At 43.0% G+C, this 22,059-nt stretch overlaps 2 protein-coding genes across 5 annotated transcripts; one reads left to right on the top strand and one right to left on the bottom strand.

Annotated features, from left to right (window-relative positions):
* Positions 1 to 8,404: 8,404 nt before the first annotated feature.
* On the bottom strand, positions 8,405 to 17,616 carry ttl (tubulin tyrosine ligase). Of its 2 annotated transcripts, XM_061961644.1 has the most exons (8): positions 16,527 to 17,616; positions 16,289 to 16,445; positions 15,989 to 16,067; positions 15,638 to 15,870; positions 12,969 to 13,104; positions 12,594 to 12,863; positions 10,218 to 10,361; positions 8,405 to 8,988 (listed from the first exon to the last, which is right to left on the bottom strand). In XM_061961644.1, the coding sequence occupies exons 2-8, from the start codon at positions 16,443 to 16,445 to the stop codon at positions 8,796 to 8,798; spliced, it is 1,212 nt and encodes a 403-aa protein (XP_061817628.1). In that variant the 5' UTR covers positions 16,527 to 17,616; the 3' UTR covers positions 8,405 to 8,795. The 2 variants fall into 2 exon arrangements, with proteins under 2 accessions (XP_061817628.1, XP_061817627.1); XM_061961643.1 differs by having other exon boundaries at positions 16,289 to 17,616.
* Positions 17,170 to 21,834, top strand: fignl1 (fidgetin-like 1). Of its 3 annotated transcripts, none has more exons than XM_061961634.1 (2): positions 17,170 to 17,188; positions 19,827 to 21,834. In XM_061961634.1, the coding sequence occupies exon 2, from the start codon at positions 19,844 to 19,846 to the stop codon at positions 21,719 to 21,721; it is 1,878 nt and encodes a 625-aa protein (XP_061817618.1). In that variant the 5' UTR covers positions 17,170 to 17,188; positions 19,827 to 19,843; the 3' UTR covers positions 21,722 to 21,834. The 3 variants fall into 3 exon arrangements, with proteins under 3 accessions (XP_061817618.1, XP_061817612.1, XP_061817604.1); XM_061961628.1 differs by lacking the exon at positions 17,170 to 17,188 and adding an exon at positions 17,214 to 17,292; XM_061961620.1 differs by lacking the exon at positions 17,170 to 17,188 and adding an exon at positions 17,330 to 17,684.
* Positions 21,835 to 22,059: the final 225 nt, after the last annotated feature.

Genomic DNA, 22,059 nt, shown 5'->3' on the forward strand with positions numbered 1-22,059 from the left:
ACATTTGTCTTGTATTTAAATAATTAAAAAAGAACAATTCAACAGTTTTCAGCTCTTGCTGAAATAAAAATACAAATCTAATTACCAGATATAGACCTAATTTTCATGTAGCATCTAGCTGTGCTGTTGGCGACTCGTCCAGGGTGTAGTACCCGCCTTCCGCCCGAATGCAGCTGAGATAGGCTCCAGCACCCCCCGCGACCCCAAAAGGGACAAGCGGTAGAAAATGGATGGAAATTTGATCTACGCTTTATTGTCATGGTGCATCTTTTGTATGTTTATACACCATCCTTTAATCTACGGCATGTACTTTAAAACACCACTAGAGGGCGTCAAACATCCCGGTGACGTCACTATGGTACAAGTCAAAAGCACCAATAGTGACAAGCTCCTTCGCCGGGTGCGGTGGCGCGCGCCTGTAATCCAAGCTACTGGGAGGCTGAGGTTGGAGGATCGTTTGAGCTCAGGAGTTCTGAGCTGCAGTGGACTATGTCGATCGGGTGTCCGCACTAAGTTCGGTGCCGATATGGTGCTCCTGAGGGAGCTCGGGACTACCAGGTCGTCTAAGGAGGGGTGCACCGGCCCAGGTCGGTAACGGAGCAGGTCAAAGCCCCCGTACCGCTCAGTAGTGGGATCGCGCCTGTGAATAGACACTGTAGTGCAGCCTGTGCAATACAGCGTGACACAATCTTTTATACATATTTACATCATACAACTCATCTTCATACTATATCATCTGTTCACTTCACTAACACGTTCTCTCACTAAACACTGCTTTTGTCTGCTTTGGTACTTTCGTCACTGCCCCCTACTGGACAAAGGTGGCTAGGGGGTGCCCAATGGAAAAGTTCAATCACACTTTTCGCGCAGGTATCTATATATTTGTATCACATTTAACACACTTTTCTCTCAATTATCTCATTTTCATCACAAATATTATGTCTAAGTGTTAAATATAAATCTTAAATATAAAAGTTAAATCCAAACCCAAATGATAAAGCTAAATATACATCTTAAATGTAAATGTTAAATCTAAATGTTAAACCAAAAAGGAAAGGGAAAAACAAGAAGTGAAAAAAACACAATAGGAGCGCATGACAAGAACTAAAACTACTCACAGAAAATTACCAAGAAAGTCAAAATAAAGCACGGCGTGGTGTGACAAGCCATGATATTCATGTTGTATATTTTTGTGTCCAGTTTATTTCATCTTCTATTATTACACCCAAACATTTGATTTATTTTACTCTCTCAATGTCTACTCTGTCTATGTATATTTGTGTTTGATTTTATTTTCTACTGCAGCCAAATATCATTATTTTAGTTTGACTGTCAAACTATCTTTTTAATTCAATAATTAATTCTGTTATTATTTCTTTTAGCTTATGTGTGTTCTCTCTTGAACAAAATGTTGTTGTGTCATCTGCAAATAATACTAACTTTAGTTTCTTTGTAACTTTACAAATAAGTTAAAGTTAAAGTAGCAATGATTGTCACACACACACCAGGTGTGGCGAAATTATTCTCTGCATTTGACCCATCACCTTTGATCATCCCCTGGGAGGTGAGGGGAGCAGTGGGCAGCAGCGGTGGCTGCGCCCGGGAATCATTTTTGGTGATCTAACCCCCAATTCCAACCCTTGATACTGAGTGCCAAGCAGGAAGGTAATGGGTCCCGTTTGTATAGTCTTGCTTATATAAAGATTTTTATATTTTTGTCCTGTCCAGCTACTCAGGCAAATCACATTGTTGCCCATATCTGCTGTACACATGTACTTTACAAAAGAGAAGTGTGGGATACTTCTCTTGTTGCCCTATTTGTATTTGACTTTATTAAATGGATTTATATTATTATTTGGTGCAGCGGGGCCGGAGCAGGAGGGGACAGAAAGAGAAAAAAAGGAAGACAGAGGGCGAAATTGCGGGTACAAGAGGGGGATAAGACAGAGAAACAACCACAACAACAACAACAGAACAGTACCAGAAAATACGATATGTACAAATATATTATGAAAAGAATAGAAAAGAAGCAGTTAGTGAAGTAAATATTAATAACACAGAAATGACAATAAACATTATTACAGTACAAACACCATGCACACACTGGAGTTAACATTTTAAAGATATGCAACTTTATTGGCATTATTTGTCCTTAAGAATCTGTCATGTTTCCTTCTTCTGCAGTAAGAAAGGTGTAGGAGTGTCCTGCATTGAGAGGCAGAGATGTGGGCTTGGCTTTGCAACTGAGAGGCCTCGGATTGGTGGAATATTGACATTCTAGAAATATTCATCTTTACACTTGGCGAGAGATTTAAGGCTCACAATTTGTTTAGATTTAAGATTTAAAAATATATTTTTAACATTTAGGTTTCGCTTTAACATTTAGTGCTCACATTTAGATTTAATATTTACATTTAAGATTTAACATTTAGGTTTACTCCTCTCTGAGCTGCCACCTTACCGTGGTAGAGGAGTTTGCGTGTCCCAATGATCCTAGGAGCTATGTTGTCCGGGGGTTTCTATGCCCCCTGGTAGGGTCTCCCAAGGCAAACTGGTCCTAGGTGAGGGATCAGACAAAGAGCAGCTCGAAGACCTCGATGAAGAACACAAACCAAGGACCCAGATTTCCCTCGCCCGGACGCGGGTCACCGGGGCCCCCCTCTGGAGCACGATGGGGCACGATGGCGAGCGCCTGGTGGCCGGGCCTGTCCCCATGGGGCCCGGCCGGGCACAGCCCGAAGAGGCAACGTGGGTCCCCCCTCCAATGGGCTCACCACCCATAGCAGGGGCCATAGAGGTCGGGTGCAGTGTGAGCTGGGCAGCAGTCGAGGGCAGGGCACTTGGCGGTCCGATCCTCGGCTACATAAGCTGGCTCTTGGGACATGGAACGTCACTTCGCTGGGGGGGAAGGAGCCTGAGCTAGTGCGTGAGGTGGAGAAGTTCCGGCTAGATATAGTCGGACTCACTTCGACGCACAGCAAGGGCTCTGGAACCACTTCTCTTGAGAGGGGCTGGACTCTCTTCCACTCTGGCGTTGCCGGCAGTGAGAGGCGACGGGCTGGGGTGGCAATTCTTGTTGCCCCTCGGCTCAAAGCCTGCACGTTGGAGTTCAACCCGGTGGACGAGAGGGTAGCTTCCCTCCGCCTTCGGGTGGGGGGACGGGTCCTGACTGTTGTTTGCGTTTACGCGCCAAACGGCAGCTCAGAGTACCCACCCTTTTTGGATTCACTCGAGGGAGTACTGGAGAGTGCTCCCCCGGGTGATTCCCTCGTTCTACTGGGGGACTTCAACGCTCATGTTGGCAGCGACAGTGAAACCTGGAGAGGTGTGATTGGGAAGAATGGCCGCCCGGATCTGAACCCGAGCGGTGTTCTGTTATTGGACTTTTGTGCTCGTCACAGATTGTCGATAACAAACACCATGTTCAAACATAAGGGTGTCCATATGTGCCCTTGGCACCAGGACACCCTAGGCCGCAGTTCCATGATCGACTTTGTAGTTGTGTCATCGGATTTGCGGCCTCATGTTTTGGACACTCGGGTGAAGAGAGGGGCGGAGCTTTCTACCGATCACCACCTGGTGGTGAGTTGGCTGCGATGGTGGGGGAGGATGCCGGACAGACCTGGCAGGCCCAAACGCATTGTGAGGGTTTGCTGGGAACGCCTGGCAGAGTCTCCTGTCAGAGAGAGTTTCAATTCCCACCTCCGGAAGAACTTTGAACATGTCACGAGGGAGGTGCTGGACATTGAGTCCGAGTGGACAATGTTCCGTACCTCTATTGTCGAGGCGGCCGATTGGAGCTGTGGCCGCAAGGTAGTTGGTGCCTGTCGTGGCGGTAATCCTAGAACCCGTCGGTGGACGCCGGCGGTGAGGGATGCCGTCAGGCTGAAGAAGGAGTCCTATCGGGTTCTTTTGGCTCATGGGACTCCTGAGGCAGCAGACAGGTACCGACAGGCCAAGCGGTGTGCGGCTTCAGCGGTCGCGGAGGCAAAAACTCGGACATGGGAGGAGTTCGGGGAGGCCATGGAAAAAGACTTCCGGACGGCTTCGAAGCAATTCTGGACCACCATCCGCCGCCTCAGGAAGGGGAAGCAGTGCAGTGTCAACACCGTGTATGGTGGGGATGGTGCTCTGCTGACCTCAAATGCGGATGTTGTGGATCGGTGGAGGGAATACTTCGAAGACCTCCTCAATCCTACCAGCACGTCTTCCTATGAGGAAGCAGGGCCTGGGGAATCTGTGGTGGGCTCTCCTATTTCTGGGGCTGAGGTTGCCGAGGTAGTTAAAAAGCTCCTCGGTGGCAAGGCCCCGGGGGTGGATGAGATCCGCCCGGAGTTCCTTAAGGCTCTGGATGTTGTGGGGCTGTCTTGGTTGACAAGACTCTGCAACATCGCGTGGACATCGGGGGTGGTACCTCTGGATTGGCAGACCGGGGTGGTGGTTCCTCTCTTTAAGAAGGGGAACCGGAGGGTGTGTTCCAACTATCGTGGGATCACACTCCTCAGCCTTCCCGGTAAGGTCTATTCAGGTGTACTGGAGAGGAGGCTACGCCGGATAGTCGAACCTCGGATTCAGGAGGAACAGTGTGGTTTTCGTCCTGGTCGTGGAACTGTGGACCAGCTCTATACTCTCGGCAGGGTCCTTGAGGGTGCATGGGAGTTTGCCCAACCAGTCTACATGTGCTTTGTGGACTTGGAGAAGGCATTCAACCGTGTACCCCGGGAAGTCCTGTGGGGAGTGCTCAGAGAGTATGGGGTAACGGACTGTCTTATTGTGGCAGTTCGCTCCCTGTATAATCAGTGTCAGAGCTTGGTCCGCATTGCCGGCAGTAAGTCGGACACGTTTCCAGTGAGGGTTGGACTCCGCCAAGGCTGCCCTTTGTCACCGATTCTGTTCATAACCTTTATGGACAGAATTTCTAGGCGCAGTCAGGGCGTTGAGGGGATCTGGTTTGGTGGCTGCAGGATTAGGTCACTGCTATTTGCAGATGATGTGGTCCTGATGGCTTCCTCCGGCCAAGATCTTCAGCTCTCACTGGATCGGTTCGCAGTCGAGTGTGAAGCGACTGGGATGGGAATCAGCACCTCCAAGTCCGAGTCCATGGTTCTCTCCCGGAAAAGGGTGGAGTGCCATCTCCGGGTTGGGGAGGAGATCTTGCCCCAAGTGGAGGAGTTCAAGTACCTCGGAGTCTTGTTCACGAGTGGGGGAGGAGTGGATCGTGAGATCGACAGGCGGATCGGTGCGGCGTCTTCAGTAATGCGGACGCTGTATCGATCCGTTGTGGTGAAGAAGGAGCTGAGCCGGAAGGCAAAGCTCTCGATTTACCGGTCGATCTACGTTCCCATCCTCACCTATGGTCATGAGCTTTGGGTTATGACCGAAAGGACAAGATCACGGGTACAAGCGGCCGAAATGAGTTTCCTCCGCCGAGTGGCGGGGCTCTCCCTTAGAGATAGGGTGAGAAGCTCTGTCATTCGGGGGGAGCTCAAAGTAAAGCCGCTGCTCCTCCACATCGAGAGGAGCCAGATGAGGTGGTTCGGGCATCTGGTCAGGATGCCACCCGAACGCCTCCCTAGGAAGGTGTTTCGGGCACGTCCGACCAGTAGGAGGCCACGGGGAAGACCCAGGACACGCTGGGAAGACTATGTCTCCCGGCTGGCCTGGGAACGCCTCGGGATCCCCCGGGAGGAGCTGGACGAAGTGGCTGGGGAGAGGGAAGTCTGGGCTTCCCTGCTTAAACTGCTGCCCCCGCGACCCGACCTCGGATAAGCGGAAGAAGATGGATGGATGGATGGATGTCATTTAGGTTTAGATTCCAGATTTAGATGTAACATTTAGATTTAGATTAACCATTTAGCGCTCAGATTTAGATTTAAGATCTTGATTTTGATTTAAGATTCAGAGTCCACATTTAGGATAAGATTTAAATATATTTAGATTCAACATTTAGCGTGCACGTTTAAATTTAGATTTAATATTTAGGTTTAGATGAAACATTTAACGCTCACATTTAGATTTAACATTTAGGTTTAGATTCAAGATTTGGATTTAACATTTAGATTTACCATACAGCGCTCACATTTAGATTTAGATTTAAGATTTAGATTTAAGTTTTAGAGTCCACATCTAGTATTAGATTTAAGTTATATTTAGATTCAACATTTAGCTCCGGCTTCCTCCCACTTCCAAAGACATGCACCTGGGGATAGGTTGATTGGCAACACTAAATTGGCCCTAGTGTGTGGATGTGAGTGTAAAAGTTGTCTGTCTATCTGTGTTGGCCCTGCGATGAGGTGGCGACTTGTCCAGGGTGTACCCCGCCTTCCGCCCGATTGTAGCTGAGATAGGCTCCAGCGCCCCCCGCGACCCCAAAGGGAATAAGCGATAGAAAATGGATGGATGGATGGATTTAGCACGCACGTTTGAATTTAGATTTAGGTTTAGATTAAACATTTAGGGCTAACATTTAGATTTAACATTTAGGTTTAGATTTAGCATTGAGATTTTGATTTAACATTTAGGTTTAACATTTATATTTAAGATGTGTATTTAGATTTACCATTTAGGTTTAGATTTAACTTTTATATTTAAGATTTAGATTTTAACATTTAGATTTAACATTTATATTTAAGATGTGTATTTAGATTTACCATTTAGGTTTAGATTTAACTTTTATATTTAAGATTTAGATTTTAACATTTAGATTTAACACTTAGACATAAGATTTAGAGTCAACATTTAATTAGTGATGAAAATGAGGTAATTGAGAGAAAAGTGTGTTAAATATGAGAAAAGTGTGTTAAATGTGATACAAATATATAGATACCTGCTCGAAAAGTGTGATTGAACTTTTCCATTGGGCACCCCCTAGCCACCTTTGTCCAGTAGGGGGCAGTGACGAAAGTACCAAAGCAGACAAAAGCAGTGTTTAGTGAGAGAACGTGTTAGTGAAGTGAACAGATGATATAGTATGAAGATGAGTTGTATGATGTAAATATGTATAAAAGATTGTGTCACGCTGTATTGCACAGGCTGCACTACAGTGTCTATTCACAGGCGCGATCCCACTACTGAGCGGTACGGGGGCTTTGACCTGCTCCGTTACCGACCTGGGCCGGTGCACCCCTCCTTAGACGACCTGGTAGTCCCGAGCTCCCTCAGGAGCACCATATCGGCACCGAACTTAGTGCGGACACCCGATCGACATAGTCCACTGCAGCTCAGAACTCCTGAGCTCAAACGATCCTCCAACCTCAGCCTCCCAGTAGCTTGGATTACAGGCGCGCGCCACCGCACCCGGCGAAGGAGCTCGTCACTATTGGTGCTTTTGACTTGTACCATAGTGACGTCACCGGGATGTTTGACGCCCTCTAGTGGTGTTTTAAAGTACATGCCGTAGAAAGGATGGTGTATAAACATACCAATAATATAAAAGATGCACCATGACAATAAAGTGTAGACCAAATTTTAGAAATGTGTTAGTTTGAACTTTAAACCAACAACAGCACAGGATGCTACATAAAAATGAGTTCTATATCTGGTAATTAGATTTTTTTTTTTATTTCAGCAAGTTTTTTACGAGAAACCACCATGCAACATTTGGAAGAACAAACACTACAACAACAAAACATTACGTCCCTGAATGCACACTTGATTTCACGTCACATATGAGCTCATAATCACTTTACAACCACTGTTGCACTTGATTTGACAATCTATTTAACACACAACATACAGCATGGTTTTATCTTTGGTTGGGGTGAACACATCCAGGACTTATTAACATGTCAGGAAATAATTAGAAAAATAAGGTCTGTTAATGAATGGGGCAAATTTACACCAATGGTACAGATGCTTTTTAACAGAAAGAAACCCCCTCTAAGGCACCTTTCCCTTAATGAGAGAATCCCCCCAAAAATGCAATAAATATATATACTTTTCTGTTGACTGAAAGTTTTTTACACCACTACCGTAATTCATACAAACCTTTTCTATGCTTACATTATAGGCCCCTGAATCATCTTTTCAGCTAAAGCAGGGCTGCAATACTGATCACAATAATATAATTGTGCATTAATTCTAATAATCATCATGAAATTTATTTAGGATTTAAGGTGCCCAGCACATCACTAAATGTATATTTTTTAGATGGTTATCCTTCATTCTTGAGCGTAAACACAAAGTTGTAACATAAATAAATGTGCTACGAAGACACAAACAAAATAAAACTTGAGAAGCCGACGTCATGCGCTAGAAAATAATTCTGAGACTACCAAAGCACGAAAGTAGTAGAAATCAACAGCAACATGCAGCATTTACCAGGTTAACTACTATGACAGCTATAGGAAGACAATAGCGATATATTTGTGTGTATTTACTGGATAAAGTTGAATCAAGATGGTGATTTCTTTTAATTTTTCATAAAAAAACAAAAAACATCAATGGGGTGAACCGAAAACCAGAAAATACTGGATCATGGTCGTTAGAGATGTGAAAGGCCAACATTTCTGAAACTTGACCTCCTTGAAGAAGAAGAAAGTCTGTTGAGGGTTTGTCAATGGGTGGATATGTAAGGCACTACAGTCTCATTTCCAACAATCTATTATGGGACAAACACCTTTAAGCAACTCTTCTCCTCATTTTCCAAACAACCAAATGCAACATCTGCCATTCCGTCGATGCATCCATAAAAAGACATGCATGAAACACAAGGTACAATACAAATGCTGCGGTAACAAATGACGGCGTTTGTCGCTCTTCCAGCAGTGCCGAAAGACATGAATGATTTGCCATGCTTACAGTCGAGTAAAAGGGCCGACATGAAGCGGCCCTCTTATTTTGGGTGAAGAACAAGCATTAGTGCTGAACAAGGAGGACGGCGACGAGGAATAAGGTGACGATGACGAGGAGTCACCACTATTGTTGAGGGTGAAGACGCTGGAGATGGCTACGTCCACGATGCCTTGACACAACTCTGGGTACAACTTCCTGGAAGAGAAACGTTAAAAAACGAAAACAGTATGTGAGCTCTCTTCATAAGGACACACTAAAGTTTAGGCCTAAAAGCTACAGAAGCAGACACCAAAAAACAGCAAAGTGAAAAGACAGGGACAGTAAAATTCTCTACAACAGGAATAATCTATTCAATTGTCTAGTCAAAGATCATCTCTATAACAGCACTCTAGTGTTTTTAAGAATCTGCTGCAAAAATGTGAGTACGTCACAAATTTTTTGAACTGAACTCGTGGGCCACCTGTTGAATAGCACAAGTGATGAAAAAGAGAGGACCTAAAATGGAACCTTGAGGAACACCACTAGTATAACTCAAGAAGTTGAACAAATGACTATTGACTGCATCTGAAGTAAACAAGCTCCAGCAGCACCTTAGTTACATAAATCACCAGTGTCTGTGACTATATTGTATATATACTTGCAGTGTGTATATAAAACGTTGATGGGAGGGTTTTGAAGTTGTTTTAGAGGGCTTTGAACGCTACAATGGTGACTCCCATTAGCCGCATCTTCCAAGCATTTAAACATATTCTTTAAAATCATTTAAAAAAAAAGACCTGTGTTCTTGTCTGTCATAATGATTGTGAACGATAGGCAACATTCCCCCCAAAAAGTGCAGTTCCCCTTTAAAGGGGTGCCTTGAGGGACACTTTAGTTATGTAAATCACAAGTTTGGACCCTATAGTTCTAATTTTGGGACGGCGTGGCAAAGTTGGGAGAGTGGCCGTGCCAGCAATCTGAGGGTTACGGGTTAAATCCCCACCTTCTACCATCCTAGTCACGTCCGTTGTGCCCTTGAGCAAGACACTTCACCCTTGCTCCTGATGGGACTGGTTAGCGCCGTGCATGGCAGCTCCCGCCATCAGTGTGTGAATGTGTGTGTGTGAATGGGTGAATGTGGAAAATAGTGTCAAAGTGCTTTGAGTTCCTTAAAAAGGTAGAAAAGCGCTATAAAAGTACAACCCATTTACCATTTTGCTAGCAAGGTTAAAATGTCAACGCAAGGATCTGCCAATGTTTTGACTGTGGTCCAAGTTCCTCTCTACAACAGGAGTACTCTAATGTTTTTAGGAATTTGCTGCAAAAATGTTTGTCTCCCAAGTTTTTTACTGAACTCTGGGGCTGGTATGGTGTCATTTCCGGGCCGGATTTGGCCCCCGGCCCACCATTTGAATTGCACTGTTCTAGAACATGTTGCTACTGACTGTGCACAGGCTGGGGCTCCGTTGATCTCAATGAGCCACACTTTGAACTTCTCGTCCACCATGAAGTCAAAGCCAAACAGCTGGAAGCTCTGGTAGGAGAGATGCTTCGTGCTGATGGCTGGTTCAATGCATGACAGACAACTCCTGCAAAAGCAAAAAAAAAGAAAAATTATATTGAATATTATGTACTGCCATTAGCAAATCAAATCTGTACACACTCCACCGGTGCTGCCCAATAATTAACATAATAAAGTTTTCTTTCAGCTCTTTGAGACATTTGTGATTAAGGGCTATATAAGTAATACTGGGTTCGATCCTGCGCTCGGGATCTTTCTGTGTGGAGTTTGCATGTTCTCCCCGTGACTGCGTGGGTTCCCTCCAGATACTCCGGCTTCCTCCCACCGCCAAAGACATGCACCTGGGGATAGGTTGATTGGCAACACTAAATTGGCCCTAGTGGGTTAATGTGAGTGTGAATGTGAATGTTGTCTGTCTATCTGTGTTGGCCCTGTGATGAGGTGGCGACTTGTCCAGGGTTTACCCCGCCTACCGCCCGAATGCAGCTGAGATAGGCTCCAGCGACCCTCTGCCAGCCCGAAAGGGTGGCGAAAATGGATGGATGGGTGGAAGTAAACTTTGATTGATTTACTGACTTCAGTTCTGTCTATCAACAACATCTGTTAGTTTTCTGGACAGAACAATCTTGTTTAAAGCGATAATTTTACGTATTCATTTAACAAAGACTTTGACTTTTATGACAAGTTTATTGGCCACACACCGTTTTCCAAATTGAACATTGACTGACCCCGCTGTGCAAACAGTGACTTAACGATTTGTATCATGAAAAGCCTCCAGCACTTTCCACTCCATGTGTAAAGCTGTAAAGGCTGAAAGTTGCAACAAGTAAGTAAAATACGACCTTTCGACATCATTAAACCCTATATTCATTAGGAACTGTGCTGACAAAAACATAGTTAATACAATGTTTCCTGTACATTTATTAATGTGTGTAGGCCTGCTATGAATACATTTCAACCACCACAAACAGATTTGGCAATATGTGTTTGCCTTTGCTCATAAACTCATTATAATAGGACTGTCTGTCAATGTAGCTTGCATCATGACTCCTTCTTAACACATTTAGGGCCTGATCTTGTTAAGGTTTGCGTGTATAAAATATGTGCAAACTTGATAGCGCACACAAAGCTGATCTACAAAGCTCGTGTGCAAAGGATTGCATCTCTTAAAAGAGCAAAATAGCGAGCGCAATTCATGTAGCGTGTCTGTCTTACATGCTGATTATCACACCCCCCACAACACTGGGAGGAGGAGATGCAAATATAATTAGTTAGCACTCTCAATGTGATTTATCAAGACTGTAACTGCTCTGCGTCTATATTTTACACATCTAGGAAGTACGTGCAAATCGGCACAGCTAGATAATTGAGAGAAAGAATATTCCGTCTATGTGAGTGTCAATATATTTGAACTTTCAGAAGAAAAAAATATACATATCGTCTCTAGCTGCTGGATGACTTAAAGGGCTGATTAAAACTAATTCACTTGATTTGGTCTGCAGGCATGTTTTTTTTTATTGGTGTTTGTTTTTTATATATAAGAAGTATATTATTAATATATCTCATATATGAAAAAAGTTCTTGCAATATGCATTTTCTAGCAAAACCATAGCACCTGCCAGAGCGCACCGTCAGTGTGCTAAAAGCAGATTCTGTTGTCTCGATCTGACTTTACTATAGCCTAGAAAAGGTGGGACCTAGTACACTTGTATGCTGCATGTCAACAACATGACAAAATGCCACATGTTGGAGCATATGATGCCATAAATGTGGAAGAAAATAAGTGGCTCCAGGGTGACAGCTGGTATACACGCAAAACCTCATTTAAATATGGCAGTGTACACCACTTTTGATCTTGTTATTAATTGTACACGCAGTCTTAGTAGATCACTTGAAACACGCTCACTAATAGCACACGCGGTTTTATAATTTGCGCACGCTATTGTACACTTATTTGGATTTTAATAGACGAGGCCCTTAATACGCACCTAGTCTGCCAGAGGATACGAAGATGTAGCAGGAGGAATCGGTAATGCGTTGTAGATTTTGTTATTCTACAAAATGCTGGTCTTATTGGACACTTTTAGAGACTCTAACATGAAAACATGTATTGCTCTTCCCAACAAATATTTGTATATTTTCCATTTTTTAAGTACCTGTTATGGCACTATTTTAGCACCAACACGATTTTAAAACCATGCATACTTATGTGGAACATCCAAATTACTTTAATTCCGGATAACATTTTGATAAATAATTGCTTTACTGCTAAACCTAAAAAGGTCAGAAAACGACCTACTTGATGATTTGCTTGATCTGAGGTAAAATGCTGGCCTCCAGCGTGACATTGTGAGTGTTGAGCAGGTACAGGCGGAACTCGTCAAAGAACATCTCGTTCCCTTCCTCATAGCGGCCGTAGTTCTGGGAGTGCTCCTGCTGGATGCAGTGGTTTGTCAGGTGACTGGTCATGTCCTGGAGGTCTGAGGTGTTGTATGGCTCGGAGGACGTCCGCAGAACACCTTCTCGGTATAAATAGACGTTGTAATGGTGATCCACAAGTACCCAGCTCCTGGCAAAACCGTATTATAAACCTTCAGTGCACTTCACTCAAATATGCATATAAATAAGCCAGACATGTGTGACTCTAAGGCATTACCGGTAAATAAAGCCTTACCTGATGTCAAACTTGCGATGTCCAGGCTCCAAAAGTAGAGGTTTCTCCAGGTACTTCTGAATGACATGAACCTGTCCCTGATTGTCAATGTACTCCAGCAGATGGTTAGCATCGTGGGATATCACGATACCAGCGCCTATTTTCAAGAAAATATGGTTATTGTAAACCAGGGGTTCTTAACATTTTTGACCTCGGGGCCCAACTTTTCCACTACAGAGTGGCTTGGGGCCCACTTAAATATTAACACTGAATTAGTAATCTTACACTTGATTTTAATCATATTCAATAATTATATCTCAGCTACTTACAGTTTACAACCTTGTCAACTGATGTGAAAGCATGTGTTAATCACAAAGATTATCTTTTATTTAACAAACAAAAATTAGGCTTCGGTCAGGCTGATCAGAAAAATAAGTACTAACCAAACATACTGCAAAAGAAGGTACTCAAATAACTGACAAAAAAATAAATGTACATACAATTATGTTGTGCTAAAATAAAACTAAATAAAAAGGAATATGTTTAACTAAACTGTCAATAAAATTTAAGTGCAAATGAAAGTACAGCTTCACAACTTTAGTAATATTTTTTGCGCTTCAGAAATTTCTTCATGACTTTAGCTCCAGACTTCATTTGGTTGTTAAGTAATTGTCATTACTGCCACAAGTGGTAGAAGAATGTATTGCAAGTCATTTTGGACCACAGCTGAGGAACAGATATTTCTTGGTGGCCCTCTAGGAGGCGCTCGAGGCCCTACGACGAGCCCCGACCCTATGGTTAGGAAGCACTGTTGTAGACCATCTGTCACATCCTCCAACAGTAGAACATATATTGTAGTGAGCAGACCTTTACATACACGCATGGAATTCATTTGGGGCACTTAATTACTGGTATTTATTTGAACCATTCTTTTTTCCAGGTTAGAATGATTACCTTCAGTGATTTTTTTTAGCGTTGGTAGATTTCAAGACTTTTAATGTATTTTTGATTTTCTCTAATTTAAAAAATATATGTACACACTCAAATATATAGGAAGACACAGGCCCACTAATACTTTGTGAGATGTACCATAACAAATTTCAGCCCGACCAGACGTTTCTTGTAGCTTATGGCATAATTCTGGCTGGGTATTTGACCACTCTTGCTCCCAGAGTGGGTAGAGTTCAATTCAATTGATTGGTTTCCTGGCACGGACCTGGCTTGTACGAATAATCAATAACCAGTCAATAGTGTTGTGGTCAACAATTCATACAATTGTTTGAACTGATGATCTTGGACTCTGTCGTTATTTAGAAATGATTACAAACAAGTGCACCCAATTCTTGTTTTTAAAAGTCAGTAAAAAAAACCCCCAATTAAAATAAAATCAGGGTGTCAACCTCTTTGTCCTTTAGGGCAACATTAAAATGTGAGCGGGTTGTATCTTTGAATCCACGTTTGCATGTATGATAATCACATCAGTAATTGCCCTTCTTTCGTTTGTTTTTTAGCATTTTTTGGCAAGCAGACATTCAAGTATACAGCAATTTTGCACTTCATTTTGGGTTTTTCGATAACAAAAACACTTTTAAAGTAGGGATGTTCCAATCAACATTTTTTGCTTGATACTGATACGATTTTTTGGCCTCAGAACAAATGCAATTTCGAGTCCTGATTTGATACTTTGACAATAGATTATAGAGCTGAAATTTTTTATAGTAGGTAACTAAAATAAGCACATTGACACAAATTTAGAATTTGCTAGTATTGTTGTAAATCAGATGATTTATGGTATTAAATGCTGTTTACAATTTTTTGTACAAAATAAAGTGGCCAGTGCACAAAAGCTAAACAAAAGCAAACACTACTATTGGCTCTGATTTTAAATCATTTGGGTTTTGTCCTCAAAGCCTTCCTGTATCCAAGGACTTACTCCCTGACTTTGTAAACAATAACAAAAATGTCTAAATAAGCAACGTGTTAGTTGGAGCTTGCTCTCAAATTCCAGACGGTGTTCTGGCAAGACATGCACCCTCCTGGAATTCATGCAACTCCTGCAGGTGTGTAACAAGGAATAGGGAAATGTAATTGTGTCTCCAGAGTGTGCATCCCTTTTGAAGGAATCTTTAAGGTGAGTATAATTTTAGCATGTAAACACTGGGACACAGCTGCGGTAAAGATCGGCTGAGCTCGGAAGCTCATCAGTCAATCAGTTAAAAAATGGTAAATATCGGCCCCTGCTCGGGAATGGAAGGTCTTTACTTATAATATTTTGTTGCATCATATAATAATTTTAATTGACTGATTAAAATGAAGAAAAACTGAAATTGATTGCATTAGTAGTAAACATGTAAGGAACAAATGCATTTACAGGAAAGATTAACAGTCTTACTTTGTTTAGCTTTTGCAGCACATTTAATTATGTGGCATGCCCATGTAATAAATAATTGAGTCAGTCAGTCATGCCCATCATGAGTGTAAGTAAACTTCTGACTCTATACAAGTGTACAATGTAGCACAATGTTGCTTTCTCATTAGAATCGAAAGTTGCATGGTTGTAGAAAACCACAATGTATCCAACTGGGTACTGTTTATGATGCAGGATAAGCATTTTTTTTTGCTGCGGGGGTTTGCAGAATATTATATCAACCCTAGTTAGTGTCAGACAAAACATGTAAGCACTATTCTACCTTTAGCTCCAGCGGACGACTTGGCAATCCACACTTTCCCCTCCCCACTTTCTTTCTTGGAATGGTAGGATGCCAAGAAAACTTCTCGCTCATCGGTCTTGGGATTGCTCTTCATATGGCTGATGCCATTTGTAGCAGGAGCAACAGGAGTGTTGAGATTGGTGGGATAAATGATGTAAGACTCTGGGATCCAGCTCGGGGAGTCTGAGAGCTCTGGGCTGGTCTTTATAAGCCTGGTGATTTTAAGGGAGTATAGAGGTCAGCTAAAGCAATTCCCTTTTACATCATTAAAGAGAAAAACTATATAATAACAACTATTAAAAGAGCAAATCGGAGAGAATAAATACCTACTTGACCAATGATGCCTTCCTGCAAAGCTTGTCTGCTCCTCTGTAGTAATTCACCAGCTGCACCAGTCCTGGTTCATGACCTGTAAAGTCCCAATGAAAATATTTAGAAACAATCCCTTCTTTGTGGAATAAATGCACATGAAGTGAGGGTTGAGGGAGGAATTATTTGTCTACATGACGCATGGGCAACAATCTCTGCACAGTCACTGCAGAAAATTCAGCCTGAGTGGGTGCAAACCCAATGAAGCACATACACATTTCTATATTTAAAGCAACATATTTAAATGGAAACATACTCTACCTAAACGTCCAAAGGGTAGTCTGTTCCTTTCACCAAGCATTAAATTAAATCTGGGGTTGTCTCTTTTCAGCCTCCTCCACTGCCCAGTAGACAAGAGGATTTTGGAAACTTCTGCATAAACGGTGCTGTTGTCATCCCGGGTGACAAAGGTGTACATCTGAGCGGCCATTATCCCACGGTAGATGGAAAACGAGATTAATAGAAAGGACTTTAAACTACTTTGTTGCTATTAAGTTACTTGTCTGGTTGGTAGAGCAGCACGCAGTGTCCGGTGTTATCTCCCCTGATCCTCCCATGGTGATGATGAGTCGGTCATATCCAGTCCAAATGTTCGCTTCACCGAATCAGAGAATCGTTGCCAAATGAGTCATGTCGCCATCACGTTATAAGGTGTATACAAATATCTTGTTATTAAGCAGACATCGACCCAGCAGGGTGTGACTGGGATCCAGTGACTCGTATGGGCCGCTTAACTGTCTGCATCCGGTGTCTAGCTCAAATTGATAATTATCGAAGTTAATTCCCAATACAATGCAGTTCCTTACAAAAAACACCTGGCTGGCAAGTTATGTATTCCTAACAAAAATATTGGCCATCTACTCAACGACATGCTTTTCCATTCTCTTGAAGCTCAGCTGCTGTCTTCCATGAGCGAGAGCTTAACTCCGACGTAGGTTGTGGTTATTGTAGTTTATTCTGTGGTTATACTCTGATTAGTATGCATTTTTGTGATTTTATATGTGATGTGTACACTTAATATTATTTGTACTACAATTAACGTATATATGAAAAGCCTTTAAAATGTTTCTGAATGTACGTTTGGTGCCGACTGGACTTTTTAAAATCAAGCGGACTATAGTTCCCAGAATGCAACGAGGATAATACGGCACATTGGAAATGGTGGGTTTACTCTTTACGGCCACTAGATGGCACTGCAGATTTTACTACGTACTACGTAGTTGTTTTTAGTGTTGTATGTCTAATGTCCGAAACACTACTATTAGGTAAGTTAAGTTGTATCCAGGCTGAATGTTGAGTTTATATTTCGGCTATGCACATTTTTACACTTTAAATATGTACGTCAAGCATGTTTATATCTGAGAAGAAACGCGATGTTACATTTAGCAGAAGTTGAGTGCGGATTTGAGCCACGTTCCAATATTTTGTTAAACTTACTTGCTTCTCACTTAGTTGCTCAGATCTAAAACATTGTGTTGAAACGTTTAGTGAATCTGGTTTAATAGCTACGCCATTTTCGAACGGAATGGTTGTTGTTTTTGTTAGTCTTTAGTGAAGATGTGTGTACTGCAAATGTTCAAACAATGACACGGAACTCGACCGGAAGTTGTACAGTGGCGGAAGTGGATGGTGGCGGGAAACGAGTACTGTTGCAAACGTAAGACCAATAACGTTTTAAACTGTACTTTTCATATTAGCTTTAAGTTGTGTAAAAACAAATACTATTTCGTCACAAAGTCGTGAGGTAATAGCGCTAACTATTAGGTCGCTCTGCGGTGGGCGCTTATTTGTTTATTGTATTTACGTTTGTAAACAAACCGTAAAAGGTAGCTTGGTATCCATTGTGTCTTTGTGCTAGCTAAAGCTTTGTATTGATATTGATATTGTTGAATTTCGAAACTAAAATGTGTAGGCATTAAGCATTTATACAGCGTGTAATATTTGGGGTGCAACGGTAGGCCTTAATCACGGTTCGGTATTTGCCTTTTTTTTTTTTTAAAGGCCACAGTTCAATTCATTATTGAGACAGTAAGGGATGGCAATTTAAAACGAAACTGCTTATATTGCAACAGCTATAATGATAAAAAGCTTTTAAAAATATTTCCAATAAATACTAATCACACAAAAAACACATAAACAGACAAATGGAAATATGCTGTGACCACTTTGATACATTACTATTGCTAAACAATGTTTTTCCAATAGTGTGTCTGATAGAGATTTAGATAGCTAATGTCAGCTATCTTTTAATGTATAATCTCATTTAACAACTAGGTAGCAATTTCTTAGTTGCTTCTTTTGGACTGCTTTTGTGTACAGTATGCCAATTGAAAGACTTTAAATGCTTCAAAAGATGTACGCAAGACATACACGAACCAATTCTCATACACACTGTATTGTGGGGTAATTTCCAGGCTTAGGAAGAGATCGAGTGGCTGCAGCATTCAAGCGAACCACCATTTTTAGCCTTAGACAATGCTTAAAATAGCTCCGATGTATGTAGAATATGCTTTAAAAATTTATATAGTTGCATCCTATTGTAAAAATATCACTTTCATTTTAAAGCAGTCATCTCAAACTCAATTTAAATGGGGGTAGTTGGAGGTCTGGGTATAGTTGGGCCTCACAAAGTATTCATTTCAGAATCAAGTTTTTACCACGTCATTACATTTATTTGACCACCAGCTATAGTGACCCCGAGCTATGGTAGATCTTCAGTCAGTATAACTGTAAAATGAAATGCGGAACAATTATATTTTGACATTGTTGCGTAACCTAAAATAAAAGATGGTCAGAGATACTTCATGTTTATTGTAAGTAGATTGTTGTGTTGCCCGATGTGTGTTGGTTGTTCTGTAATTTTTGTGTTGGCACCGATATTTGTAGTTCTTGTCAAGTGGGATTCAAGATTGCCAGCATATAAAGATAATATATATAACTTTTAGCTGCACAGGGTGTGTGGGCCGCAATAACTGTGAGCAGGTTGCACCTTTTACTAATACTGAATTTTGGAATTTTTATTTATTTTTAACGCCAACAGCTAATAAGAAGTTGCAGGCAGAAATGGCCACAGTTTAGCACTTTGGACATCCTTGGCTTACATATTTTCTTTTTAGGAAGGACGCACATAGGGGCGACATATTAAACAATATGTGTTAAGTGATATAAAGTTGGCCAGCCATAGAGTTTTAATATTATCCTTATAATGTGATAATGCATATTGATGTCACATTCTAGCTGTGTCCCGCCAATTTGACAGCAACAAGTGAACAAAAGCGCCTCAACACCATGTATCGTTTTCGCTAGCAGATAATGTCACTTCACAGTGCAAAGCCACTTCCAAGTCTGCCTCCTTGCCTCCATGGCGACAAATAAAGTATGTTTATTGAAAGTACTATTATCACTGGAGGACAACGAATAGCTAAACATGTTACACTACACAACGTAGGAGATGGTTTTCAAGCTGTGCTGTACTGTGCTGTATTTATTTAACAATTAGACACCAGGCGCGAGAAATATTTCCTGGCCCTCACTTTTAATGTGTATCGACTATTGTGTAGGAAATTGATACAGTTCTGTGTCGAACCAAAAAAATCTGGCTACAAATACATGTACCGTTACACCCTTAGTGTATATATTATTGGCACTACATTCACTTCATTGTGCTACTGTTATCCAGGTCTAAAATTGCCTATATTGAGATTGTGTTTGTAAAGTCATAGAGCTTTTGCCACAGGTAATTAAGGGTTTTGCTGAGTAGATGCATTTGTAATGACATTTACCCCCACTTTTTCACCAGGCTGGAACAGCCCAGGCATGAGTGGCGCACACCTGGACGAATGGCAGAAGAGGTCCTTTGACATTTCGTCTGGCAACTGTACACCTGAACAGACGGCCGATGCCTACCGGGCCCACATCCTCTCCATTCAGTATGCATGGGCAAGTTCCCACCTTTCAGAGGCCGCCATGGGAAGCCTGCTCAGGACCTATTCAGAGCGCTACGCCGCAGTGCTGGACTCGGATGACCCCCGCACGGGGCTCAACAACTATGCAGAGAACGCGCTGCATCTGGCCCGTAATCAGAAGAACCACAGCGACAAATGGGAGTCGTCCTTCACCATGGAGAGCGTGCTGGAGTTGCCCTGCGTGCAGAAGATGATTCAAGCAGGGGCAGGGGGGGAAAGCTCCCTCGTGGCCGCAGCAGATGTCGGCTTATCTGTCGGACAAGAGAGCAGCAGCAGCAGCTCCTTGTCTGCTTTAACATCTGTAGGCGCCTCCCTCAGACTTATTGGGCCACCTCAGTGTAAAGTCGAGGTTAATAACACAGCCAGTGGTTCTGTGGATAGGTCAAAATTTGCTGATGGAACATCAGAAATTATCTACTCATCTTCCCGTCCAAACGCCACAGCACAACCTGTGTTTACTCATCCCAGCTCAGGCCCTCAGAGCAACACCAATTATCAGTCCTGCTTCTTCCCTAACCCCAATACCTCTAAGCGGAAGAATTTTTACAACACAGATGCAGGACCACAAGCAGGGGGTGACCCAAGACCTGGAAGCAACTTCAAATCGGCCCGTGAGAAGCTAATTGTGGATCAACAGAAGAAACATTCTCATCAGCCCCAAAGAGGAGCGGCGGCCTCCGCCATGTCAGTGACGATGAAAAGGTCACTGGGAGCAAACAGGCCTCGGGGGGCTTTTTCTAAATTTGTGTCCCCTATGCCGCGGCAGGAAGAGGAGGAAAGCGAGGCGAGGTCCAACTCGAATGAGGAACCTCAGATTTTGGATGAACGTCTGAAAAACTTTGAGCCAAAGATAGTGGAGTTGATCATGAGTGAGATTTTGGACCATGGGCCTCCTGTGGTCTGGGAGGACATAGCAGGCTTGGAGTTTGCCAAGACTACCATAAAGGAGATAGTTGTTTGGCCTATGCTGCGACCTGACATCTTTACAGGCCTCAGGGGTCCACCGAAGGGTATCTTGTTGTTTGGGCCCCCGGGGACTGGAAAGACATTGATAGGCAAATGCATCGCCTGCCAGTCAGGGGCTACCTTCTTCAGCATCAGCGCGTCGTCGCTTACTTCCAAGTGGGTGGGTGAGGGGGAAAAAATGGTGCGAGCGCTTTTTGCCATCGCCCGTTGTCACCAGCCCGCTGTGATTTTCATCGACGAAATTGACTCGCTCTTGTCCCAGCGTACAGATGGGGAGCACGACTCATCTCGCAGGATCAAGACCGAGTTTCTGGTTCAGCTAGATGGGGCCGCCACAACCAACGAGGACCGCATCCTGGTGGTGGGAGCCACCAACCGACCTCAAGAGATAGACGAGGCTGCCCGTCGACGCCTGGCTAAGAGGTTGTACATTCCCCTTCCCGAGGGCGCCGCCCGGCAGCAAATAGTCACCAATCTCATGGCTCGGGAGAAGAACCAGCTGAGAGCGGAGGAGATGGAAAGCATTGTGTCGGCCACTGAAGGTTTCTCCGGTGCAGACATGACTCAGCTGTGTCGCGAGGCGGCGCTGGGGCCTATTCGCAGCATTCAGTTTGATGACATCGCCACCATCTCGGCAGATCAGGTCAGGCCGATCCTCTACGCTGACTTCCGAGACGCTCTGATGACCGTGCGGCCGAGCGTGTCGTCAAAAGACTTGGAGCTGTATGAAGACTGGAATAAGATGTTTGGATGTGGTCGATGACGGCCTTATGAAGAAAGACACACCTTTTTTGTGCTGTACATTTAGTTTCTGTTGCATGTAAAACTGATAATGTGTTTAGTTTGAGTGTTCTTTCACAAAATAAAAGGTTTCCAGCTGAGACATAACTGACTGGTTTCTTTAAAAATCAATGTATTAGACCAGGGGTCCTCAAATTACAGCCCGTGGGCCGGAACTGTTTTTTTTTTAATTGTTAATTATTAAAAAAAAAAATCTGTCCTTTCTAATCCATTTTTACCGCTTGTTACTCTCGGTGTCTCCTAGCCGTTCAGGCAAATCATATTGTTTGAAAATGCATTTTCCAATCGATAACGTGACAT

Source organism: Nerophis lumbriciformis, linkage group LG02 (assembly GCF_033978685.3).
Source record: "Nerophis lumbriciformis linkage group LG02, RoL_Nlum_v2.1, whole genome shotgun sequence".
Taxonomy (NCBI): domain Eukaryota; kingdom Metazoa; phylum Chordata; class Actinopteri; order Syngnathiformes; family Syngnathidae; genus Nerophis; species Nerophis lumbriciformis.